We start from the raw sequence: 27,837 nt of genomic DNA, 5'->3' as shown, positions 1-27,837 counted from the left end.
TGAAACTCGCCACTGGGAGAGAAACAGATATGAATATGCCCTCACTTCTGCCTGCAGCTCACTACAAGCTATATCACTATATCCCATAACTATTATTTGATACCATGATGTTGTGGAGGAAATTTACCCAGAAAAATTAAGTTTGTGTTGTGATTGTGAGGAAAATTCTCTTAAGAAATCAAATCTACTGATGAAGAGAGTTTCCAATTTGTAATTACCTGGAAGATAATGTTAACCTTTACAAAAAGTGGGAACTCATAATTGCCTCTACATCATGTGCTGAAACCTTAAAGACCCTTTCTGTCCAGACTAACACAGACACTTTACTAGTCAAACTTATGTAAGAAATGGACATCAAACACTGGTTGTTTACCTGCCAATGTGCCATGAAGAGAAGACAAACTTACCAGCTGCAGCCTAAATTTACCAGTGTTTGGTTTGTGGCTGGTGTTAAGTTCTCAGCTTAAGCCAGGATAAATAAAACAGTGCAAAATAACAATCAGCTTTGAGTTTATTGAAAGATGTGTTCATTGTACAGATTTTTCAATAGTTAACAATAGCTTACATTGCACACTGCTTGGTAGGCTGCAGCTAAGTTTCAAAAACAACCCTATACCTGTACACAGCATACTGTATCAACCTCCATGTCAGGACAGAGACAGACTGGATAATTAGCCAAGCACTTTGACACATCTTTCACAGAAAGAATAAAGTGACATTATAATCATGAGAAAGATGGTTTACTCTAACATAGTTTGTAGAGATCTGGTGACAAGACATTGATGATTAGACCCATGTGAATATACATTTGAACAGCATGCTTCCTATTCTTTTTCTCTTTCTATATCCAAACTACTCACAACTGGAGCATCCCCAAGAGCATCATAACATAATGGTTTAAACTTTTTTTTTCTTTAAGCAAAGGCAATGGTGCTCAAAGGTGGTCATAAACACAATTTTCCCGTTGCCTAGGGCAAATACACTTTCTAATTGTAATGCTTCTTGTGTAATGCATCATCTTTAAAAAAAGTGGGATGTCTTTCTTGATATTATCTGTTTCCCTGTTGGCTAGGGAGAATTACAAATTGAAATTACGACACAAATACAAATTCAAAGCTCTGTATGTGTTCTACTCTTATTTACATCCTTCTCGCCGCTGCTGCAATGACCCAGTTTCCCAAAGGAGATCATTTCAGCTTCATCTTATAGTCTTGGTACCAAGATACTTTTGGGAAACTGGGCTCGATCACTGGAAGCGGAACATACAGTAACAACATAAGTGCTATGACCACCACCACATTGTGATAAATACTATTTTGCATTGCATTCCAAGATTTAGACCCATCCATGCCAATCACAGTATAGCATCAGACATCTTATGTACATATACAATACAGACTTGGTGAGAATCAATCAGAGAACCTTTAATAGTCTCTTGTGCTCTGGGGTTTTGATTTGACTGCTCCTATATAGGACAAAATGAATAAGCACAAATATCACTGTCCAATTCTAACTGAATTACTTTAATTACTTTGAGAATTGCTAGATCCTATCTAAGGGACCTGTTAGTGCAATTTGTGCTTGTTGAGGTTTGTCACAAGGTAAAATTAGAAGGCAAAACACAATTCATCTAATGAACAGTTCTCTCAAAGACATTTCAACGTCTTACTTTTTACTTTCATTACCCATTTCTCTGTATTCTTGAAGTTATAATCTCTTTAGTGCTAAGCATTCAAGGCTGCCTTCAAACATACCATTTTGCATCTCTAATTGAATATGTGGGTCGATGATACCCTCTGGTGGGTCATAGGGAGGACAAGTATTCTAAAACAGTTTTCACCTACAGTCATGTAACTAGCCGCCTTGTGGCCCATGATGGATCAAAGGCAGCAAGCTGTTCAGAAACAGTTGACATTAAATCAGGAAAGAGGCAGTCGATAAATCTATTGGTTTTATAAAATATGCTGATGTATTGCTTTAGTGGTTACATGGTGAAAATACCATCTGTTCGTGCAAAAAATGACAGCTGGTTCAGATGAGATTTCCACTGAAAAACGATGTTTCCTCTGGCTTTTAAAGCATGAAATGGCTGCAAGTGCATTTGAATGAGCACCATAATACATACAACACATAAGTTCTCAAAAGATTAACACGGCTCATTAGCAAAAGGCTCACTTCACATGCTTGCAAATGAATCTTATTCACTAATCAAAGTGGTTTTCCCCATCTTGATGTTACACAGGTAGTATAATAAACTAACAGACTGCCATCTTCCATAGTACACAATATGACTGCAATCCAGTAGATGTTTGATTTTCTACTACTTGATTAATGAAAGGAAAACATGAACATTTGAGAACTGAATGAAAAAAGAAACAAAATAAACAACATAAAATAGATCTGTTTGAATAGACCCAGTATCAGAAGAGAAAACCTAACAACATCTACAAATACTGTATTACATTTTCCACCACAGGACAGATCAGTGCTGCACAGAAAAGTATATTGATGTTTAATCCCTGCAGTGGAATTTGCCAAACTGACAACATGCCAAACTATACTTCTGTTCGAGCTTATAATTGCATTGATGAGCATTAGTCATTGGAATAACATACACAGTGAGTGAATTACAATCTATTATATTCTACCATATCTATTTAGAGTTACGTTATTTGCACATATAAAAATAATAAACAGAAAGAACAGAGAAAAAAAATCGTATTGAATTTGATTGCATTGTTCTGCATTAATAATGAATATTAGTTTCTGAACACTAAGTAGAGAATGTTTCACAGTAGTACGGTCACAGACCACACACGTTTAGCTAGCCTTGCACAGCTAGCTAGGAGTTTGGCACAGAAGATGATACTGGATACACTATCTGTGCTATTTTTGCATGATCTGGATGGTTGTACGGTACTGTAATGTAATGTAACGTACTGTTCCAAGTACAATTAGTTCCAAGTGTTGTGCTGCATCTATTGTGCTTGAGGTCAGAAAAGTCAAAACCCTTGGCCATCTCCAAAGGTTCCCTCACTATTTAGTAAACCTTTAACCAAGATACTGAGTCACTACTTTCTATTTGGTGGATATTTTGCATGTGATAGTTGTTAAAAAAAAAAGCCCATCTTTTTTCTTACTGAAGCTAAAAAATGAGCGATGCACAAACATCAGTAGACAATCGGTATCAGCCGATTTGGGCTCACAATCGGAATCAGTCTGGTTATATTTTTACAGTCGATTGTTGGAACTGATTGTGTATAAGTGACCTGGAAATGCCACTTTTGTGCGTGTGTCCATATGTGTGTGTGTGTGTGTGTGTGTGTGTGCAAGTTCTGCTTGTGTCACTGAGGCAGTGACTTCCAAGAGGAGGCAGCCTTTCATCTAGCCTTGCAGTGAGTGTGTTAACTTTGTACGAAAGCCTAGAAAATGTCGGTGTGGGATTTCTACAAACTGTCCGAGGAAGACAAAAAAAGTTAATTTCTTCTTTCATTTAAATGGTTGAGAAGATGCCTGATAAGCTTATCCTGTTTTGTACTAGCGTTGCGAGCTAGACCTTCCATCCAGCTGGGTCAAACAGTCTTGTTGGGACCAGGCTGGTTTTGTACATGTATTTGTACAATCCGTATCGGACGATATGAGTGGAGAAAAATCACATAGTGGTGAACAATTCACCCTTCTGTGTACGAACAGTGTGTGATTGCTGCTGTGTGTTTCCTCCCCCCTCCACCAGTCCAAATGGAGAGCGACATGGCATGCAGGAGAGAATGGTGGACTGTCCCCCCTGTGAAAGTTCAGAGGAATCTCTTGGGGAACTCAGATGCATACACACTCCGCTTGTGCTTCTAAATGTTTTATATATGGAATGTCTTTGCATGTTTGACTCGTCTTTGTATGTGTGTGTCTGTGCACTTGCAAACGTGTGGTATGAAATGTGATGTTTTGCTCAGGCTTTTTCCTCCCATCAGGTCCTGCGTTTTTGAGTTATCCTGCTCCCATCCCTAAAAGTTAGGGTACATGAAAGAGTTGTTCCGAGTGCAAGCATCCTCGTCTCTTCTCATTTCTCTGTTTGCAGCTTCCTTACAGTATGGGTGGATTTCGTCGTGACTCTCCACAGTGGGGGAAATGATTTCAGGTAGAACACTGAAAAATGTTCCTTGGAAGTTTCTGCTGAACTTAAGCACATTTTTTTTCTTCTGAGCACCTGTATAGATTTTTCCTCAGGGCTTCCTACCTTGGGGAATTATTGTGTAGGGTTTTCCTGGACTGCTTGTGTTCTTCCTGATTGGCGACTGCAGGCTGAAGTGGACACATCACTTACAAGGTAAAACGGAAGGTAAATCAAGTGCTTCCAATGCGGCAGGTTTTTTTTTTTTTTGCTGATTTTCAAAACACGTTCAGCTACACTGGACAAGGTAGTCGTAGTTATCTTAAGTACTGTCTTTGAGTCAAGCAAAGCTCTATCCATTTATCATGTATAGCGCTGGGAGGTGGTGGATGACTGTCTCCCACACCTCACTCTCTGGATAAGCACACCTCACTCTCTGGATAAGCACACCTCACTCTCTGGATAAGTGTTTGATTCTAACCTCAATCGATCAAATGCTACATCATCACTCCTACACTTGCTGCCTGGTTCACGATGAATCGCAAATCCACGGAGCAAAGTGTCACACCTGACAGTAATGTAGGCAAAAAGCTGGACTGCAGCAGCCTCAGTGTCAGGTCTGGCGGGGTTTCCTCAGCTGGTCTCCAGGGGCTGTGGGTCGTCCTCCTGGTCGGTGACATCAGGAAGTTGTTCCCTCCAGTAGGTGAACTGGCTGAAGGTGTCTGAACAGGGGAAGTCTGATCCCTCACCGCGGATTAGGAGCGGGAAGACATGGTCCACGACCTCGCACAGGCGCCCATAGCTGACAGGGAGACAGACACACACACATATACAGTATTATATATAAAACATCCAGGCAATCGGACATCAGTGACATACAGTCATACGAAAAGTCATACGATGAAAAGCTGGAGAGAGAAACAGAAAGTATGGCTTACGAGGAGATGTTGGTCTTGGCGTGTTCCTGTATCAGCTCCCCCTTTGGATTGACGGTGAATATTCTGTTCAGAGGAACTCCCACCTCCTTATAGGAATACACATCCTGGAGACACACACACACACAATCATAATCATCACCAGTGTTATTGACAATTGACTCAAGAACATACACATAATCATAATCATTACAGTCACCACCAACGTTTAAAAAATAATTACTGATACATACTTCATGACACAAAAATGACATCAAGACCAAAATGCCATTTTTTTAATTGTTTTTTTCAGTTGCGTTAACAATTTTGACACCTATCACATAATTATTTTTATGGCAGCTGGGAATCACAGGCGATGTGAGTACATGATTTGTGTGTGTGTGTGTGTGTGTGTGTAGTGGCCTCACCGTAGCCCTGTTGCCAAAGGCAGCGTAGAAGGGTTCAGTGTTTGGGTAGAACAGGTGCTTGATGTCTGTCAGACACTCGATCTTAAACTTCTCTGGTTTCTTCTCAATCACCTCCCTACACAACAAGGAGGCACATTTTATATATTTATAGCCCTTTCTGTCATTGTGTACATATATGTATGTATATATATATGAGTATACTGTATATAATGTAATGAAATGCATCAAGATTTATGAGTGTGTGTGGGTGACCTGTGCAAGGCAGAGAACAGACTGCTGGGGCTGAGCAGCACTGGGCCCATGGGCAGCATGGTTCCCCTCTCATTGACCCAGTGCAGGTAGCCTCGCGTCATATCAGCCATGCCAATGGCCCTCGCCGAGCAGTACATGAACTTATAGCCGTTCCTGCAAGAGAGAGAGAGAGAGCTTACACTTAGCTGTGCACCTTGGTTTCAATAAGAAATCCTTAGAATGCTAACAAGCCATGGAGAATAAATGTAGGAACTTCTTCTCACAATATAAAGAAGTACAAATTCAAAACGTCAAGGTATTCCTTTTAGTAGAGACAAAAAAACAAATATTTGTGGTTTTTGTAATTTTAGAAGACAGACGTGATTTTGACTTTGCGGCTTAGCCAGATTTGAGCCTGTTAGTGTTAAGACTGGACTCAGTATATGCAGGGTGTAAGGCAGCACTCACTGGCTGACTCTGTGGTAGAGCCGTGCGATGCCCTGGTGGGTCCAGTCTTTACCCAGGGTGGGGAGGATGTGGCCCAGGGTGTCTGACCTACAGAGAGACAACATCATACCATTTCATACACATGCACACACACATCCTGTCCCTACATGGATTACAATCCCATCTACGACATACCTAATGCATGTATTTAATGCATGTAGTTACATTGTGGACTAGGTGTAAGACTAAATGATAAGTGAAGCCACATGACATAAAAGCTCTCAGCTGCCCCCTTGTCCTCTAACATCCAAGCCAGGTTCTGCACAGGCACTCACACTAAATAGTGCAAGGAAAGGTACATGAGATTCTGTGTATTGGTAAATAACCCCAAATAATCCCCATCCACACACACACCCCTCCCAACCTGGTGATGGTTCCATCTATATCGGAGATGACTATCTTGTCGTCCCAGCTCCAGAGGTAGATGGTGCCATTGCAACGACAGGTGCCCTGATACTGGGTGGTCACACTGAACACCACATCATTAGGACCCTCCTTCAGCTGTAGGCTGGCCTGTACACACACACACACACACACAGACACAGACACAGACACAGAATAGAATAACTCTCAATTCAGAAACATCTCCAGACTCTTAAATCTGAATCAGCTGTATCAGATTTCAGCTGTGAATATGCCTGGCTCTGAATTACTCTGCAGCAGTATGCAGTCCATGTTTGGGGTGAATCAGTACAAATAAACTTGACTTAGTAGACTTGACTTCAACTTTTGTTGAACTTCAACAGTTCAACAAAAGTTCAACAGAAAAAAAATGTAGGAATAAAGAAAGAAAAGGAAGAAAATGAAAGAATGTAAGAAAGAATGAAACAGAGTAAGCAAAATGTTTTTGATGAATACCAGTTGCTCTGAGGTGAGTCGCAGGGTCTTCTTGTAATAGACACTACTAGGGGTCATGAGGGGCTCCGGCTGGCAGGATCCTGACACCTGATTGGACGATCTGTGCTCCTCATCGCTGGAGGACGACTCATCCTTCATCCTGACAAATCAAACACAGCAGCTTTGGTAAAAGAAACAGATGGTGTGTGTGTGTGTGTGTGTATGTGAATGAGAACATGGGTGTGTGTGAGAGAAACAGACAAAGAGGGAGAGCAGAAATAAATGACAAAAAGAGACAGAAAGAAAGAAATAAACAAAGTCTGTCTTAAGTCACCTGTTCACTGAGCCCATACTGAGTGAACTCTCTCCTGTCTCTCCTCCTGCCTCTGTTGCAGATTCCTGAAAGACACAAAGGTCAAAAGACAATGCTTCCTAGTTGGTCTAATGGACTAACGTATTTATTATGTGCTGATGTTGTGGGTTGAAATGTGGCTCCCAACCTTTGCCACTTGCTATACCTTCTCTCCCCTCATCTTTCCTGTCACTCTCTACGGCAGTGGTCGGCAACTAGCGGCCCGCGGGCCAAAACTGGCCCGCCTGTAATAGTATCTGGCCCGCCAGATGACACTGAAAATCTCTGATCTTGCCATGCTTTGTGTCGTGGTGCCGTCGTATATTGTATTCCTTGCAAACTGCAACAACTTCGTTGCAGATTAGACAGACTGGTTTGGCGTTAATAAAATCAGGTAAGATGAATGCATACTTTTCTTTCCATTCTTCTTTGTACGTCCTACCTTCGCTGTCAACTTTTCTTTTCATTGCTTTTGACAGTGACATTTTGTCTTGCTAGCTATCAATGTTTTGCTAATGTCTCTGTGCACACAATGTAACCTCCCGCACAATAACCCGGGTAACGATGTAACGTGAGAGTAACGTACGTCGGATATCCAATCCTGAGTCCATAAAATAATTATTACAATACGTTAGTTAGGGTCAAAGAAGTAGTCATTTTCAAAATGGAAATGATACACATTTATTATTAACTGTGTGGAGAGGGGAAATATGAGATTTACACACATTCATGTCTTAAAAGACAGTCTGTCGGTGATTAAAGACAGCAGTCACATTATCAGCAGGTTACTATTATAAGCTGTTTTATAACGCAGCCACAGAGTGGAGCAGGAGACAAAGCAGTAATAACACACTAATAACAGTCTGTGGCAAATTCAAGTTACTTTATTTTAAACAAATAACTTTCTTAAATTACTCTTTTGTACAATATATAATAGTATAGATTAGGAAAAAAAGTTTTGTTTGGTAGAAAAAAAGGTTCTGTCCAAGATATTATGTTTTGGCCCACCATTCAGTTGCTTGGAAAAAATTTGGCCCGAGGCCAAACGTACTTGCCAACCCCTGCTCTACGGTGTACTGTCTAGTAACGTATAACTGCTGGAAAATGATCTCACTAAAAATTGTGTGTGTGTGTGTGTGTGTGCTTACGGATTTGGAGTCGCTGTTCCTGCCTCTCCACGAGAACCACCAGCGTCCTCCTTTCCTTGGCATCTTCTCCTTCATGATGTTCTCCACTGAGGCCTGGAGACAACCGCGCACATACAACTCAAAACTGACTGAAAAATGTAACTCAAAATTGACCAAAGAAATAACTCAAAGCAATTAAAGCTGAAAACACAGATATAAAAAAACATCAAAACTGCAAATCAACCAAAAACTACAAATCAGCTGAACAGTCACAACTGCAACTTAAAACGTAGCATAAAAAAACACATCTCAAACCACACTGAACGCCAAACAACTAACCAAACGAAAATGCAATTACAGGTGAAAACTTAATGGCATGCAAATAAAAGGCCAAAAGGATGCAGTGTAAAACCTGAAAAGAAAAGACTTGAAAGTATGTGAGTGGACAGCAATGAATCATGGGACAGATGCAGGGGAAGACAGGGAGACGCACCAGAGAGAGAGACAGAGACAATATCGACTCGGAGAGAGGCAGACAGACACATTAAGAGGCAGAGAGAAAGGCAGACAGACAGACAGACAGACAGCATCATGCTCTGACCGACACCCAACAAGTTAAGCCAGAAAACAACATACAGGTTGAGGCGGACTGGAGCCAAACAGAGCAGGGAGGCAGTAAGAGAAGAGGCCAAAGGCAGAGAACACATAACTCAAACACCAACACTTAAAAACGCACAGCAGACAACGGGGGGATGGTGAGATGGATAGACAGAGAGAAAGAAAATATATATAAAAAGGGGAAAAAATTAGGTTGGGGGGAAAAGACATGTTATTTGAGTGTTAGGAGAACAGTTAGATTTAAAGCAACATTCCACTGTGGTCATTTTGATGCGAGTTTCCCCATGTGTGTTCATAAACAGTCAATTACCATTACTGGCTTTGTGTCCATGCTGGGTATCCGTAACAGAAAATCACACATCGAATACACACAAAAACTAAAGGGGGCGTCTTCTTGTTTGGAAAAATTGATTTAGAGAACCAGAGGAAAAGTGCTGTGGTGAATACACAGTCTGTGGCAGCGTTTGTTCGAGGTTGACTGTTCATGAAGTGACAGTGAGAGGAAAATGACGATGTCGTACCAAAGTGAAACATCACTTTAAGGAGAACTAATTCCAAAGTGCACAGGAGAAACTGATGATGTATGGGGATTGCAGAACACAAAAACACACCAAACAAGCAGCAAACTTGGCCTTGTTGTTACTTTTTGAGCCACTCATCCTATGCTCTATCTCATTTTATCTGAAAGACAGTTTTGTTATAGAACCAAGTGATAAATTGCAATCCCAACATAAACAAAGGGGGGCTCCATAGCAGGGTGAAACACTGGGACGGGAGACATTGTTTCAGACAAAAACTGTCAGTATTTAATGTATAAATATTAATGTGAAATGTATTTTAAGAGTCTACTAGGCTTGTCAAGGTTTGTTTTGTTTTTATATATTTTGGTGTTAAATACATTCATTTTATGTGGTAAGAAAAGTTCCATACATTTAAAGCTGCACTAGGCAAGTTTGAAGGTTGTCAGCCTCAAATGGCAGCGAGAGGTAACTGTTTGAACTCTAATATCCAGAAATCATGTAACATGATGTGAATAAACTGCACACAACCCGGCTGGCCTGTGATGCTTTATATCTTTACACATAAAGATCTTGCCTAGTACAGCAACACAGTTCTGAACTATTCTAATTTTGAACTATTCTAATTTTCTTCAGTTGATAATTTTATCATTTGTATAACCTATACATCTGACCTTTTATTTTCTATCTGCAAGTTCTATGTTGGAAATATTTTATCTGTTGACGATACATCACATACTTTACACCACAGTTAGATCATTTCCATGACTGTTGGAGATCATGCAAAAATAGAAAAAAAGTAAACAAATACAACATACAGCCCACTGTAAACAAAGCAGAGACAATCAAGTATCAATGGATGAATCAGTGTGTCTTACCTGTGGCAGGGGCTTCTGGTAGACCTGCATGGCGAGCATGAGAGGAGCTGCAGTGCTCCAGTTGTAATACCTAAGACCGACAGACAGAGGGCGCTCTAAACATCTTCACACCCAAAACTCACAACACTGACAATTTTTACTGAAAATCCAATTGCAGCGCTAACAGTGCAAAAGAAAGCACACTTTCTTTGATTAAAAAGGAGGAATTATGACTGCTGTATTGTAGATATCTGTTATTCATGGTGTTCCTTGCTAAATCACTGTCACCATATGCGGAGATTGCGGGGTGGCCAGGCTGAAATATATCACTACAACAACCCTTGAATAAAGCTTAATTTGCACCTCTGCACAAAGTAAACTATATCAATGTGTTATTGTATGCACCACCAGTGTAAATATCCATGTCACTAGCTGAATATAATCATCCACTTTGACAGGCATCACAGGGATCTCATCTTAGCTAAAGATCTGATGGTTGAGTCAGAGAGCAAGCAAAGCGATATATGGGTCTCACTTCCGACTACTTCATTCACTGGCAGACTACACTGCTTCTGTTTTAGCTGGGAATGTGTCTCATTCAGACCATTATCTTTCTTTCTTATATATGTTATTTGATTCAGGCAAAATATCGTAAAGTTTAAGGTCATACGGAAAGCAGTGTGAGATCAAGATGTGTCTTTAAATTACTAATAATAATAAAAAAAACCACTTTATTTAGGAGCTCCCGTTTCGCGCATGCGTAGTATGGTGGAATGTGATGGTTTCTTCATTCATTATTATTATGTAATCATTATCATTCATTAATATTGTAAGTTTAGACAGTTGTACAAGTATGCGTGATGAATTCCCAATCCCTACGCGTTTCCGCGTTAACGGATAGAATACCGTGTGCAGTATTTTCCCTCCATCTCCAGTAGGCTATTGAGAGTCTGCCAACTTCTACTTTTGAAAAGATTAATCAATTCCAGTTTTTCCTACCGCCAATTCACTTGTAGTGTTTTGTGGGGGGTTTTTATGTCGCATACGCGGGCGCTCAGCCATTCTGTTGTTAGATTTGGTGAAATCGAAGTAGCCTGCTAGCTAAGCTGTGGAATTTCATAAAATGGATATCCATATATCACCGGCCATCCTTCATATCGAGGCAGACTTGACCAGAGGACTCTCACCAGAAAAGATTGTTGACATCTACGCAGGGCGGATTGAAACAGAGACGATTACTACTGCATTAGGTAAGATGGCTGTTTATTTGAAGTTTGTGTGTGTTCAGTTGGAATGTATCTGGAGGTAGGCTCCTGCACAGTGTGGTTAGAACTTTTTCATGTGCTGTCCTACTGGCAAGTGATCTATTTTCCCACTATTTTATTACTTTGCGTCGTACAGTATTGAATTATACAAGCCTGGGTTTGGATGTGTTCGTCGGTTGTTGTCTACTTTGTAATTTGTTGTGGTGTATGGTCTATTGGCTATAAGTGGTCTATTTTGGCATTGTGTGTGGCGTGGTGCAGCATAGTTGGGAATTGACAGGGATATAATAGTTTTTCTTTTGGTTCTCACATTATGTTCACTCAGTGCCAATGTGTAACACACTTCCATATTAAATACTTATGTAACAGCACATACTTGGTTCCTATCTTCACCACCAGGTTGGGGTCATCGATGACGGAGGGGTTGTCAGAGAACTGCTGGTAGGAGATAGCCTTCTCCTGGAACTGCTCTGTGGCAGCCAACCCCCACACACACACACACACACACACACACACACACACCCACACACGCACACACACACACACAAGCAAGCACAGATGCACACAGATTGACAAGAGAAAGTTTAAAGAGAGTTCTTGAGGCCAAAATTCTGTTTTATGTAAGTTGAATGGTTAAAAACAAGGAACCGTATCTAATTATTATCACCATTTCAGGTGATATATAACATTGTCATAGAGGTATGGAGTCAAAAAACAAAAAAAACAAAAACAAGATACATATCAAATGGCCTCCTCATCGCTGTACCTCTTGTGATCTCCCTGTTGTCAGTGAGTCCTCCACACAGAGAGATGGCGACGTGCGGCAGGTCTCCCAGCTGGTCTGACAGGCTGTCCACGCCGCTGTCCATCCCGCTGCTGCCCACTGACTGTGGGGACTGGTTGACGCTCCGCACGCCCATCATCATCATCTCCGAGCCTCCCCGCATCGAGCTGCCCCCACCATCACTGAGGAGAGAGAGCCACACACACTCACATACACATACAGGGTGTATAGAGGCTTGCAGTTGTGTCACAAATCTTCTAGCCATCACAGCGGGCGACATGATGGAGGTCCATTAGAGAATTTGGTGAGTGCAAACAATGGCTAAATAAACAACCAATGGTTAACAACCAATCTACTTGTAGCTAACTCACTAAAAGGTTTCCCATTACATTAACAATGGAAATTGCCTAAACTGGCAGGTGTGCCAATATGTTGGTAGCATAACACAGTCAGCTGACAGCTATTGAAAGTTAGCTATCTAGCTAGCTGCAGCTTCTAAGGTGGTTGATCAGTACTCAACAAGTACTTCACCAGGTGCTGAGATTTGTGGCTTTCAAAATTCACTTTCCAGCCCATACTCTCTGTTTTTGAACAAATGCTCTGCACCTATGGGATTTCAATTTCAATTTAGCCAAGCAACCAGAACTTAAAGTTAACAGGCAAATACTAGCCACTACTAACACCAGGTTCCACGTTCCACAAGATACATTAGCTGGTGTGCAAATCAGATGTGTTTCCAACAAGACAGTAGCAGACCAGATACTATGGTTAGCTAGCTAACAAGCGAACATCTTAACACAGGGTTACAAAAACAACCAGGTGAAATGATTAGTTCCCAATCAAAAACAGCACAAAAGTAAACCATGTCTATTTAACTCTGTTGAGACTGCCAAGTCGTGTGTTTAGAAACACAACTAGCTGTTCACAGCTGTTGCCTAAGAGTTGAGGACTTCCAATATGGCCGCCAGAGGGCCCACCTGAAAGCCCTCTATAGGTGTTCTGTACCTGTATGAGGGCATGCACAGATATGTGTATGTTTTGTGTGTACAGCAGTTGCACCTGTGTATGTATGTCACTGTACCTTTTAGGGAAGTAGAGGGCAGCGACTTCAGGCTCCAGCTCTGTAATGTCGTCCAGGTAAATGCCGTCAGACCCCAGGTGCTGGCTCCTCTTTTCTAAAAGCAGACAGTATCACATCATCAGGAATAAAAGATGGAGGTAATCTTTTCCTATTATTTACTCACTGGCAGTGTTTAGATTGATTTTACCAAAACATGAACAGGAGGCAACAGGAGGCAAATTAACTGTCTGTCAGCTTTTAATTGTTGTTAATGTTAAAACTAATACTTAAGAGTACGAATATCTTTTATATTCTTTGAGAAATTGAGTGTCCATACCTTTCCTCTTGGATGGTGAATCAGTTCTTCTGATGGGGCTCCCTCTGTTCCCGCCCTCATCCAGATGATCAAGGAGAATCCTGGGAGACACTGAGGAGGCTGCTAACCCCTCCAACTCTCCACATAACGCCCCCACACTTTCCACCTCTCTCCCTACGGGGGGAAAAAACAAGAAGGGGTCAAGCAGCATCATAGCAGAGAATTTATTGCTTTGTCAAGAACAAATTCATGGGGCCAGCAGGACTGACTGATATGGCAGGTTATTATTGGGTTGACCCTCCAGAATTTACTGCAGAAAACAGGCTTCTCGTGGATTTATGGTTCATTCGTGGAAAAATGAACAAGTCATGGAACCATGCAGAATTCACTCCCACAAAACCTGATTTTCCCAAAAAGTACCACTAGAGGTCACTAGGCTATTGACCTAACCCTAGGCCCTAGGCTCTGTAGGCCTACAGGACCCTCATACCATGGAGCTGATTTGTGACCCACCAGCAACTCTAACAAATCCTAATTGGGGAACATAACTCAAAGCTAACTCATAACTCATAGCTCAAAGGGCATCATCCTATAATGACTGTCATAAAGATCAAGAAATCTAGTTGAACAGGGGTACAGATGATAGTTCAGGCCCTTTTAAAGAAGCACACTCACATTAAGAATGTATTCTTTGACAGGCTCTTGCTTAACTGCAATATTCTACAATGTTACTACAGAGAAGTTATGCATTTGATAGTCTTTTTTACTTGATTAATGAATATAATCAAGATATATATATATAAAAAAAATTGGTAATTTTAGGTTTGTCTTATGCCTGCAAAATATTACTTTCAAGATGCAGAATTACCACTAAATTCTGGATTGTTATCCATGGAATCCAAGAGGAACTAAGGTTGAAGGATGGTTTCCCTTGCCACTATGCCACCCTACTGCAAAATAGTCATGTCAGTCAACTAGCCAGAAGATATGTGTCACACATGTTGACATTTTATACCTGGATGTCAGGTTTCTGAGAACGCCTTTCACATGAAAATCAAATGATTGTGGGATATATACCAACCACTGACAATACCTTCCTCCATGTAATTAATTACCTTGCTCTCCTCCAGCCTTAGATGGCAGTCCGACTCTGGCTCCATTTTCTACAGCCCCCTCCGCGCTGTCCCGAGCGCTGGTGTCCCCGGGCCGCGGGACATAGAGACTGAAGGACGGGGGTCCGGTGTCTGGGATGGCTCTGAAGTGAGTGCTGTCAGACACCGGGATGGAGACTGGGGAGACTGATGAGGCAGAGTCCTGCTTCTGGTGGGAGGCCAGGAAGGAAGGCTAGAGAGGGAGAGAGAGAGAGAGAGATACAGAGAGAGAAAGAGAGAGAGACCAATTGAATTGAACTGAATTGAATTGAGAGAGACCAACCATTTCAAGCCAACATTTCCTTTATATCATTTTACACCTCTGTGTCTCTCCCTGTCCTCCCCTCCTTCCTTTTCCCTCCCTCCATTCCTCTCTCCATCCACCTGTCTCTTACTATGTTAAATCTCCCTGTCTTTCCCTCCTACTCTCCCTCCTTGCAAAAAAACATGCATCTTAGCATCTTTTTTATTTCTTATATTGACTTAAGTTATTTGTCATTTACTTAAAGCAAATGGAATTATCTCCAGACAAGTGTAATTCCTGCAGTGCTCCCTCTGTAGTGTGTGTGTGTGTGTGTGTGTGCGCGCGTGTGTGTGTAGATACCTGGGCAGCGTGTGGCAGCTCCCCCCAGGCCCACAGCATCTCGGGGTTGTCTTTGTTCTGATTGGCTAGCTCCGAGTCGCTCTTCGGAGTCGATGACCGTGAGTCGCTGCTGGGTAAGAGACAATGAGAGACATGAGTTAGTTCAGTTTATATTTCAGAGTTTAGTATATTAGTTAATTTAAACATAAATGATGAAAGTAAATCATTAAAAATTAATATTTCAAACCATTACCTGTGACTGACATAATGATACATAAAGAATATTTGAAAGAAAAATACTAGAACAAAATAGTAGGCCGACCAATACTAGTTTTTGGATAATTTTCCTTGTTCTATTTTCAAATTCATTTTATCTACTTCCTGCAGCATGTCTTCCTTTATGAGTGTTGCTTACAGCCTTTAGAGAGGGCAAAACAGTAAGTGATACCTAATAAGGGAAGTGAAGTGAGAGGTCTGCTGAGGACAAGAGATGGACAGACCAATGGACGGAGGGATGGAGAGAGTCTCCTCAATCACAGTGCTAGAGAGAGAAAGACAAGACAGAGAGACAGACAAGCAAGAGAAAAAAGAGATGAGGAGAGATAGAGACAGTGATCTAACTGAATAAGACAAGGATTATTTCATTTGCCATTTCAAGACAAGCCAATTGTTGTAGTTTCACATATCACTCCTAGATACCTAACCCTGCATGTTGGCATTTGTACATATACATTTTATTTGTGTGTGTGTGTGTGTGTGTGTGTGTGTGTGTGTGTTCAAACAGTACCTCTGTGAGCGAATCCAATCAGTGCTGGGGTGTGTGTAGGTGCTGCTCAACGCTGTAGACCCCTTATCGCCGTACACAGCTCTAATCACAAACACACACATACAGGGAGACGTTAGTTGTATATACACACACACACACACACACACACGCACCATACTATATAAATACAAAGAGATCTCTCGAGGCTCAAATGAGAGAAAATGTGGGTCCTAGAAAACTCCTAAAACTAAAAAAAAAAAGACAGTAATATCCTCTACATTTCCCCCTTACTCTACAATAGACTAATAATTGCTGGCCAATCCACTATGAAAGCCTTGCAGCCTGCCTGTGGTCAGCTGTCACTCACTAACCAGCCTAAAAGATTAAGTATGACATGACAGAGCCACACAGGTTTTTCATGTGCATGGGGTTACAGGAATTTTCCAGCCTCAACATGGGGTCACCTGCCAAAAAAAGGATTGGGAACCCCGGCACAGAGGACAGAACTGAGAGTCGTTATTCCAAAAGAGGCAGAGAGGACTGTGGGAAAAGGACCAGTCACTGGAGCATTTCCAACAAACACAGAGCTGGCATTCACAGAGCCACACACACACACACACACACACATACTTGACTCTCCTCTGCTTAAGTTGCCTATAAGCATGTATCTGATCCTCTGAAATTCCATAATGGTTATACTGAATCCAAACAGGAGCTGCATTTTCTAATAATAATAATAACAGCCTATTTTGTTCCACACCAGTTCTATGGTAAAGACACGGAGATGCTGGGTTAAGTGAATGTGTGAGTACATTCCACTGATTTACATTAATTCCCTGAACCTAACCCTGATTAATAAATGTCTAACACTTAACTTCTTAATTTTAATTTTAACACTATAAATCCTTCAAAGTCCTCAGTTTAGTTGAAAAGGCTTTCCTCATATTTCTGTCCTTGTGATATACTCGGTGCAAACGTTCAAGCCCTTTTTTTAGACAGCTGGAACAAACGGTAGTATCATCTACGCATGGAAAAAATAAACACACAATCACACACACACACACACACACACACAGTCTCTCCTCTTAGACACAGTCAGAGGAGTTATTGGCAGCGGTTCATCTGCTTCACAAACAACATTGTGACCGCTGACGAAGGTTGTTTACCACAGCAGTGGAGCGGACAGGCTCTGGCATTTAACCACCACACACACACACACACACACAAGCTGGCAAATTGCAGAAATAAAAAGAGGGAGAGAGAGAGAGAGAGAGAGAGAGAGAGAGAAAGAAAGAAAGAAAGAGGAAATCCCATAAACTGTTCTATTCCCATTGGCTTAGAGATACTGGCAGCCAATACTAAAGGATTTTTGGCTGTTTTCTGCCATTTCTGAAGGTCTAAACTATTCAAACTGAAACACACACAATCACACACACTCTCTCTCATACAGACACTCACACACACACACACACAGGAACACACACCTGCCACCGTCACCCTCTCTCTCCTCATCAGAGCTCAGGTCAATGGTAAACATGTCCTCGTCCTCCGAGAACTCCTCCCCGCTCTCCTCTCTTCTCCCTCCTCCTCCTCCCTCTGGCCGTGCCTTCCTCCTCCTCTTCCTCCTCTTCTTGATCATCCCCCCATCACTTTGCTGCGGTCCCAGGCTCTGGACAGGGAGCAAGGAGCTGGGGACGGGGTCTGTGTGGTGAGAGAGTAGCATGAATACGCCATACACACACATATAGATCCACAAGAATTTTCACAAATTCCAACATTTCTTTTTCAAAAGGTTTGCGTCCTCATACCTTGGTGGTGAGAAACACCTCTGCCCAGCTGGGATTCCATTAACTCCGCCCCTGTTGACATGATGGGTGATGTTGCCAGGTAGGACGGCACTACTTCCTGTCAACAGAGGAAATGACATCATTAGATTGGATTAAAAGGTTCTGATCTTCACAAGACTCCACAAGTCCATGATATCTTCATGAATCTTTATCCTTAACTTCTTCCACAGACTGCAATTAAATGCATTTGAGTATAAATAATGGATTCCATTTTGCTAGAAAACATTAACCTAGATCCCAGAAAAGAAAATGATCATACCCATTCCTAGCCCAAATTATGACATGCATCTGCTTTACTTCCTTATCATCGCTGAATGTTAAATTTGCACAAATGGACCACTGAACACAGTATAAACTAGTGTTAGTGAGAGATGAGGCAGAAAAGGTTTGTTTGTTTCATGAGGGGGTCTATGTAATCTGGTAGGGATTTGGGTTTGGACTCAGATTAGCAAAAACACACAGATTTGCTCATCTGAGCCTGTGTGTGGGACTGAGCCAGAGAGAGAGCGAGAGAGAGAGTGTAACTAGGCTAAAAATATGCTGCAGAGCTTCAATTACTACACACACACACCACAGAACAGACTGACACATGCCCTGCAGTGCACATGGCATAACATAGTCCAACACAGTCCAGTTCATTTGTTAAGAGAGACAGAGGGAGAGGGAGAGACTGTAAAAGCTCAGGATGTGTCAGCAGACCATGCCAGGTCACGTCTCATCAGCTCACAGCTCTGGCCATGATGGGATATCAACCCAAAACAGATTTCACATGGGTCATTTGTTTGATCATGGATACTTAAGTCTCAATCTGTCCACATGACCAACTCTCTTTCAAAAAACACTCTTCTCTCAAAGCTAGAACTGTTATTCCTATGATCTTTGACAGTTCAATCACTGCTGTACATGTGAAATGAACCTTTCTCTCCCACAGCTAGAGACCAGGACTGGACTGACCCATCGAGACACACGGTTGAGTTCTGCTGTTCAGCTTTTACATTCAAATACTTCTTTGGAAAAAACATATTTCTCTGCACAAATCTCGACGGAATCACCAGGATCAAAGAAATAACAAATGTGAATTCTGTTTTAGGATGGACTTTTACCTTTTTAGACAAAACCACTTTGACCCAAATACAAAACCCAGCATACAGCATTTGTTTGTACATTGAAAAAAAACATGATGGCTTGATGTAATAGCTGAAGCTACACACTAAAAGCCAGTTAACTGTTAACCAGGCTGACATAAGTGTGCTGCAGAAACTTTTAAGCCAAAACAAAAACTAATAATTATAATACACAAAAGGTTTAGGTGCCTTGACTGCAATGGTTCAATCACCTTTAGTCTTTAATCTGTTTTGGCAGGACACAAAAAATGCTTTCACATAGTTTTTTATTATGTAAGCTGCACTTGATTTCATCTAGACTCTCAAATAGCATCAGAGGTGAAAACACCATGCCAAGATAACCACATAAATATAAACTACAGTATGTGGGTGTTTCATAAAGATTTAAAAAACAATTCATGCTCTAGCCTAAAGAGTAATTCCAGGTGGAGCACTTGGTTAATGTTTCACACGCTGGACGATTTGCCAACACACATGCCCCAACAAATCCTCACTTTATACTTTACACCCCGAGGACGAGAGAGAGAGAGAGAGAGAGAGAGAGAGAGAGAGAGAGAGAGAGAGAGAGAGAGAGAGAGAGAGAGAGAGAGAGAGAGAGAGAGGAGGCACTAAACTGGGCTCGATGCCAGTGGGTTCTTTGAAACTCTTATTGTTGATCTTGTCACGATCAGATGAGAAAAAGGGACTCAGAGAAACGGGGGAAGCCAATTTACTAAGAAACCGTGTGACAGACAGAACTAAAAATGTTAGAAGAGAACCGAAAAACTGTGTAAGCAGAACAACCTGAAATAGAGTCAGACAGAGTATACTGTGACAGTCCTCAAGCAAGCAACAGACCTTCCCCTCATCCACCTGTAAAAGCTTTCTGTCTACGTTTTATTCAGTATCCCTGTCTATCTGTATGGGAGCCACTCTGTTCTATATGTTGTATTTATTGTCTGTCTTCCCGCCTGTCTGTGTGCCTTCCTGTCTGTGGCTTTGTGTCTGTGTCTTGTCTTTTTGTATTGCTTATCTTTCATTCTGCTTGTCTGCTTGTCTGCTTGTCTGCTTGTCTGCCTGCCTGTCTGTCTGTCTGTCTGTCTGTCTGTCTGCCTGCCTGCCTGCCTGCCTGCCTGCCTGTCTGTCTGTCTGTCTGTCTGTCTGTCTGCCTGCCTATCTTGTCTGTCTTCCAGTCTGTTCGTTTACATCTATATAGGTGTCAGCCAGTTTCTGTGTGCTGTCTGTGTGTAACAGACTGTGGAGCAGGTGAATTCTGTGGTGCTATAAATAGCCTTGTCGTGGTTTTCCACTGTGCGGAGGGAACAGCTATGTTTAGAAGAGGATTAGAAACAAGGTCCCGAGACACACATGCTACAGTCTCAGACCTGGATCAAACTGAATTTGCATAATTATCAGCGTTTGCTTTAACTTGCTTGGGGACCCATATGGGTTACCGGCATCAGGACAATTCAGAGAGTGTCAGGTAAATTGTCAATCATGTAAAATTATGCAAAATTAACTTTTAAATACATGAAAAATCATAGAGGGTCTGAGGCTGAGTCTGTTGTGATGAACAAAAGTTAAAAGCCTTTATTTCACATTGGCAACTAAATAGTTAAAAACTGACTGGAGCGTTTCAGCTCGAATGAGCCTGCATCAGTGATTCAGGGATTTTTAATATATTCTTGCAGGAGCCATTCCAAAAAGCACCTGCTGATTGCTTCCTGTCATGGACATTTCTGGCCCCAAGCACCTCTCCTAATCTTTGGGGTTTTTTTCAAAACTTTTAAATACTTTCCTGCGATCTGCCATCTGGTGAGAAGAGCAGAGCAGAGATACAGTAAGTAATAAAGTAGAATTAGACCAATCTAATCCATCAGATTATGAATTAAATCTTTCAGATTATGACAGTTTTGTTTTAATTCCCGGCTGGGAAACACAGCCAACAGCCATCCTGCTCATCCTTCATCCTTCAGACAAGTGCTGACCTCTCCCTCATCCCTCTCTCTCTCTCTCCCCTCTCACTCTACTCGTGCATCCACTCATCCACTCATCTTTCCATCCACTCATCTTAAAACTGCGAGAAACGAAGGGAAATGTCCTCAAGTCAGGTAAATTTGTGCCATTTTTTCATTTGTGTAGCACACATTTATGGTCATGTAATGATACTGTGGCCGCAAACAAAATGTCAAAAGAGCTATTTTACTAAGTTACTAAGTTATTTCTAAGGAAAGCTAGCTACCTACCCTAGGCTAATGGTGATACATGAATTACAAACAATATAGCTATAGCTACTAGGATCCAATATTTGTGCCAGTCCATTGCTTCTTGCCAGGTTGACACTGCAATATTGGTAGCTGCAGTTCTGTTGAAATATTAGCCCAATCGCAAATAATCCATACTTGAAAGATAACTGTTCATCAGACTGGAGCAAAACAGCAGCCAAAGGCAATGACACTGAATTGCCTATCAATTGCCTGTTTGTCAAGGACATAGGCTGCATTTATTCATTATGGGGCAACAGTGGCAGCTAAGTGTTCCTACAAAACCAACATACTATATACATTGTAACTGTTGCTATACAATGTCTCTCTCATTATCATAAGACTCCATTGATGAGACCATGGTATGGGCTGCAATGGACAATTCCCTGAACCGTTCTAGTCCATATCTGTGTGCCTCCTCTCTCCTTTCTGCTCTGCTGTGTGTGTGCATCCCCTGTAACATAAGCCACTTGGAGGATGCTTTTAATCAAAGTGCATCATGGTACTGTGAGTGCATGCATTTTTAGTATGTGTCGCCCCAGTGGGAATACAACCCTGAACTCTGGTGGTGTTAGTTTGACATGCTACCCACTGAGCTACACCGGGCCATATTGAGATACAGAGGAATCCAGGAATCCAGGAATCCAGAGCCGCAGGTCACATGCTCCTCTGACTGCTCAGACTTGCACAACGCACATTAATAAAACAGCGGGAAAGTAAGAGAGGTAGTTTGTATTAGATAGAAGTAACCCAGCATCTGTGCTTCTACGGAATAACAACATGATACTAGTTACTGTAACCCACTTGTTACACATAGACACTGAACGAGAAAAAGACAAATTATGATTGTCCACTGCTTGTGTGAGTGTGTGTGTGTGTGTGTGTGTGTGTGTGTGTGTGTGTGTGTGTGTGTGTGTGTGTGTGTCCTTGGCGAGCCAGGTAGACTGTCCAGTATGTGGTTATGCTTTCTGCCTGTCCTGCTGGTTTATTTCCACAAAACTAAAGTCATGTTGGCCAACAGGACAGAACCTCTTGTACTTCTTGTATTTCAGAGCTGTTATCTCCTCATGTACAGAAGTGTAGACAGCAAACAAAACTCTTGACTGTTCCAAAGGACCGATTAAAGACTAAAGGTGATTGAACCTTTGCAGTCAGGGCGCCTTTTATAGACATGCATTCAGTTAATATCTTGCTTTATGTTATGATCTTTTGGTTGTTTTGTTTTCCATTAAAAATAAGTGGATGTCATTTGTCAGTGTTTGTTTTGTTGCATCTTGTAACTTTCCCAATGTATGTGTTATATGTGTATAAATTAGTAACCAGGAAAAATACATGTTTGTTTTTGTTCTTTTAATTGTGAAGAACTTTGTACCTGCGTAAGAAAAGTGCAATAGAAATAAAGTTTATTATTATTCTTCCCTGACTGTCTAAATCACCGTTTCCAGCCTGTCTCCTATGTCCACATTTCATGTTTGTAATTCTTTCTTTCTTTCTTTCTTTCTTTCTTTCTTTTTCTATCCCTTTGTTTTTGTCAGTGTGCTGCCAGTGTTTTAGGTCAGGCTGCATGCCCATCATATCAGTAAGAAGACCTCTGTTATGTCCTGTATTTGTGTGTGTGTGTGTGTGTGTATGCGTGTGTGTATGCGTGTGTGCGCGCGTGTGTGTGTGTGTGAATCTGCCGGTCGTTACTCACCAGTGTGTTCTCAGTCTCTTTGACGAAGAAGGCCTCCCCATTCTCCCCCAGCTTCATCTGCAAACTCACCGGCTCTCCATTTATCTCTATGTCCACCTGTGGGACAGAGGAAAGATTCAAACTTAGATTAAAAATTAAGATAAAATAATTACCTTAATCCCCCCCCCCCGCCCCCGAACCCCCGGTTCTCATTTTAAAGGGTTAAACTTTTGCGTCTAGTAACATCAGGATGATTTGGAATAGGAGACTTACTAACTTACTAACACTGAGTCGTTATTTTATTGTTTCTGAGTTATATCAGAACCACCTCAGCTCACGGTGCTAATCTTAATCTCACCACTTTCTCGCGGGAGCGCAGCACGCCCATCTTGCCGAAGCGGACGTGGAAGGGGGAGCACTGCAGGGAGCCATCGGGCTGCCGCACCACGATGACGTCTATACATCCAGACAGCGTCGCCGGGTTCAGCCCCCGGTACAGCTCCTTGACCTGGACAAACACCTGGCCCGCCAACTGACCCACATAGTTCATGGTCTGGGACTGGTGGTGGAGAGAGAGAAAGAGAGAAAGAGAGAGAGAGAGAGAGAGAAAGGCAGAGATTTTAATTATTGTTGATTTTCATTTCTTTCATTGCTTTTTTCTTACTTTTCTATCTCTTTCTTCCTTTGAGTAAAGTTTTATTTTTTACATTTCAGGCACTTAGCCAACACGCTTATGCAGAGCTTAAGGACAAATGACTTTTAATTGACCCATTGGCTATTGTGGGAATCAAACTTGTGACTTTCAGTCAGTAGTTGGTCTCTGTAACCACTTGGCCACAATCCCTGTCATCCTGCCACATACAATAGAGTATTGAGCCACTTGTTCCACTTATTGGTTTGCAACTTCTAACACTAGGTAGATTGCTGAAAAAAAAAACACACTAGGCATACAGTTTCTCCTTCTTCTAGTGTGTGTGTGTGTGTGTGTGTGTGTGGTAAACAGTGTTGGTGTGTGGGTGGGTGTGAGAGCAGGTGTTTGTTTTTTTATTTGCTTTTTCTTTTTTTTTGCTTTGAGGTATTTTTTCCTCAGTTGTTTTAAAGTGAAATAAAATCAAAGGTCTTTCTTCCTCTCTCTCTCATACATTTACACTGCTGGCATCTGGGAGGAGATTAATCATGTCATGCCATGGCGGCGATTCTGATCCACAGCCTCTAATGCTCTCTGATGAGAGCGCCAAACATGGAGAGAGAGGCAGACAGGGAAACTCATTCACTGGGTTGGGAGTTGGAGGGGTAATGGAAAAAAAGAGAGGGAGAGAGAGAGAGAGAGAGACAGACTAGATTATAAGGACAGAGTGGAAGAGAGGGGGAGCGAGAGGGGAGGTGAGAACTAGAAAACACATCCAGGAGAAAAATGGAGTCTTTCAAAATTGATTAGTATTGGAAAGGTTGTTTGCAGTGAATGCCAGCCATATCTCCTTCTTTCATCTGAAGACGAAAACAAAATGCACTTGGCAGTATTCTAATGCACCAACTAGTGGCCACACAACCATGATGGACACCTTATACGTGGGAGCAACAGCATGTCATGGTATCATAGTGGACAGATATTTTACAGACAGCATGTCAGAACATCCAAAGCCACTTTTGAATCTGTCTGGGCTGATCATGCCAGTCCTAGGTCATTATTTATTTAACCAATGAGTTTTCATCACTACTTATCACATAATTTCTTTATTGAAATGGCATTTCCATTCAGCTTTTCTAATTCGCTACATCATATTTCACAAAACTACTTGGATGGAGACCCCGACTAATGAGAGGGAAAGGGAATGATAGGGATCACAAGGGAGAAAAACAAGCACAAGAGAAAGGAGAGAGATAGGGAGGAAAAGAGGAAGAAAATAGTTGAAGGAGATGAGAACATTGGGAAGGGAGAGGAGGAGGAAAAAAAGAGGGCGAGCAAGAGAAGGGAGAGGGAGGCGAGAGAGTGGGAGAATTTTCACTTTCAGACATTTGAGTTATTTGATTGTTCATTAGCAGCACCTTTTCTTTGTTTTGCTCAACGCTGCAATGCATTTTTCATTACAAAATGTCAATGTGAATGTACACACACACACACACACACACACACACACACACACACAACACGCACCAGAAATGCAATATCTCTGTCTTGGCTATAAAACGCACTGTCCCCAAAAGTCTCCACCTGCTTGTGCTGACTCAGAGATGCTGGCACTCTCTCTTACTCTCTCTGTCATACACACACACACACACACACACACAATTACAGCGTGCCTAGGGTACAAGTGGCTTAAGATCGTGGCGGACCATGTAAGATCACTGTAATGATGAGGATCATTTGTTAACACCCGTTAATTACTGAGGATCAGAGATTTGTTCTGCTCTAATGACCGATCCCTTATATTGTTGTACTCCAGACCTGCAGGAGAAACATCAGACTTGTTCTGACCGGCCTGCTATGCACAACACACCACCATGCTCTTAACCCACGAACACAACACGTCCTAGATCAAACCAAATTCATTTGAAGCGTATTTTACACAGAAGTGTCACGGTACATTTTATAGACAATGAAATCTGTAAAGAAAATATACATAGAGGTTAAAGAAATGACGATATTAAATCCACTATAGAGCAAACAAGAACTAAAACAAGCAACATACAGAAAAAAGAGCAAAACAGACAACAACAACATCCTTCTGAATGTAAACAGAAAACTACATACTTAATAACAGTGAACTGTTTCATGTGTTTTCTGTATGTTGTAGGTACTTGCCTATCTCTTAATCTCTTTGTGTGAGTATTGCTCAACAACTAGGAGTGGGACTGTTGGAGAGTGATTACATACTTGTTTGTCCCCTGTCTCACACTCTCAATCGCCCCCCCTCGCTCTCTCTATCTCTATACACACACACACACACACACACACACACACACAGTCATGGACACGCCACAGACTTGATACCACTATAAACATAGGCCACGTGTGAACAGAGGACTCCATTCACACACACATACACACACACACACACACTACCCACACACACATAAGCCTGCCCACTCTTCAAGGACATCAACCCTCTTCCTGGTTAATAGCCAATCACAACACATCTCCATTTTGTGATAACCAATCACGAGACACCTCAAGGTTCATGACTGTCATTCCACACATTTGCTGTACCATTTCAAAATTCCAGGAACAAACAAAACAACAATAGAGGAATCTTGTCTGACTGCTGTCCAACAGTTGATGAGGCACGTGAGCCACATAATATAAATATAATTTAATATAAATATAATATAAATATGCTTGGCAAAACCTGCATTGTCTCAAATTGCCTGTGTAAGGTGGTGTTTAACAGTCTGTCACATGAAAACCCCAGAGGGGTTTCTTTTTTTATATAATAATTTTTGAAAGTAACTCAATAAGACTTTTGTTGCCAAGCAACAGACAGACAGACAGACAGAAAGGACATGATGGCTACAGTCCTGCAGGATTATCCAATTAAATCAATTAAATCAATCTGCTCTCTCTCTCTCTCTCTCTCTCTCTCTCTCACACACACACACACACACACATTAAACACACCCAGAAAGCCACATTACACACAGTATAAGAGCCATGTGACTAAAGCAGGCCATCACTCCAAGCTTGTTGACTGCTACAACGGAATGGTAATACACACACGAAAAAGAGAGAGGAAGAGAGAGAGAGAGAGAGAGAGAGAGAAAGAGAGAGAGAGAGAGGATGGGAATCATTTTCTGAAATGTTGGTTGATGATTAATTTCTTGCTACATGCTTTGGCAATACTGTTTTTAAACTGTCATGCCAATAAAGCACAATGAATTTAACTGAAATTAAATTGAGAGCGAGAGAGAGAGAGAGAGAGAGAGGGAGAGAGAGAGAAAGAGAAAGAGAGCTCATTCTCCCGAGTAAGACCTGATCTACCATAGCCTACACAAATGGGCAACAGGGACATTTACTGTTTGACTTAACCACATTTTTGCTAAACACAAAAACATATAGCAGGCTATAAAAATAAAGCATGCTGTGTGTAAATCCTCTCCATACTGCCATGTGAGCGTGCGCTGCAGTGTGTCGTAGCCCGTGAGACAACATGTAAACATCTGCACACGGGGTGAGGCTCTGCTGTCTGTGGCTCTGCGTTCATTCAACCAGCCGCACGGTGCACGGAGCAAAACAAACACGCGTCGATGCAGAGGCTCGTGAAAACAGAGAAAACATACAGCTGCCAGTTGCTATTGGCGACACATTAGCACTGGCCTTATAAACATCTGCAAATGTTTTAATATCCCTCTACAGCAGGTTCCATTCGGGCAGACCAGTTCATACTTACATTATTTATTGACGCCGCTTGTCGCTCCGGGATCTTTCCGCCATCCAAATATCCGCCAAACGTCCTCCGCCGCGTCAAAAACCTCCTTTATATTTCAGCCTTCAAAGGAATCATTGTCGGTAACGGACAAGGCAGATTGGCTTT

At 41.7% G+C, this 27,837-nt stretch overlaps 1 protein-coding gene across 1 annotated transcript; it reads right to left on the bottom strand.

Moving 5' to 3' along the window:
* Positions 1 to 508: 508 nt before the first annotated feature.
* Positions 509 to 27,837, bottom strand: lpin1a (lipin 1a). Its single transcript, XM_071544411.1, has 24 exons — positions 27,694 to 27,837; positions 23,667 to 23,867; positions 23,330 to 23,425; positions 18,231 to 18,327; positions 17,907 to 18,123; positions 16,444 to 16,524; positions 16,105 to 16,197; positions 15,678 to 15,786; positions 15,038 to 15,266; positions 13,944 to 14,096; positions 13,628 to 13,721; positions 12,529 to 12,728; positions 12,139 to 12,232; positions 10,519 to 10,588; positions 9,141 to 9,227; positions 8,526 to 8,618; positions 7,360 to 7,424; positions 7,047 to 7,185; positions 6,553 to 6,701; positions 6,150 to 6,236; positions 5,703 to 5,855; positions 5,451 to 5,565; positions 5,047 to 5,150; positions 509 to 4,910 (listed from the first exon to the last, which is right to left on the bottom strand). Exons 2-24 carry the CDS (start codon positions 23,856 to 23,858, stop codon positions 4,742 to 4,744), a joined length of 2,886 nt encoding a protein of 961 aa, XP_071400512.1. The 5' UTR covers positions 23,859 to 23,867; positions 27,694 to 27,837; the 3' UTR covers positions 509 to 4,741.

Source organism: Centroberyx affinis, unplaced genomic scaffold, assembly GCF_046629955.1.
Source record: "Centroberyx affinis isolate AG114_WGS23_722 - 3 ecotype Tasmania unplaced genomic scaffold, CSIRO-AGI_Caff_v1 ptg004565l_1, whole genome shotgun sequence".
NCBI lineage: Eukaryota > Metazoa > Chordata > Actinopteri > Beryciformes > Berycidae > Centroberyx > Centroberyx affinis.
The sequence above is the reverse complement of the archived record's forward strand: the minus strand, read 5'-3'. Positions and strand labels throughout refer to the sequence as shown.

Excerpts from the sequence above, each read along its gene's own strand:
- lpin1a (XM_071544411.1), bottom strand. The coding sequence starts at position 23,858 with ATGAACTATGTGGGTCAGTTGGCGGGCCAGGTGTTTGTCCAGGTCAAG. Across the intron at positions 5,856-6,149 it reads CTCTACCACAGAGTCAGCCA|GAACGGCTATAAGTTCATGT; the intron begins GTGAGTGCTGCC and ends TCTCTCTTGCAG. Across the intron at positions 4,911-5,046 it reads GCCAAGACCAACATCTCCTC|CTATGGGCGCCTGTGCGAGG; the intron begins GTAAGCCATACT and ends TCTCCCTGTCAG.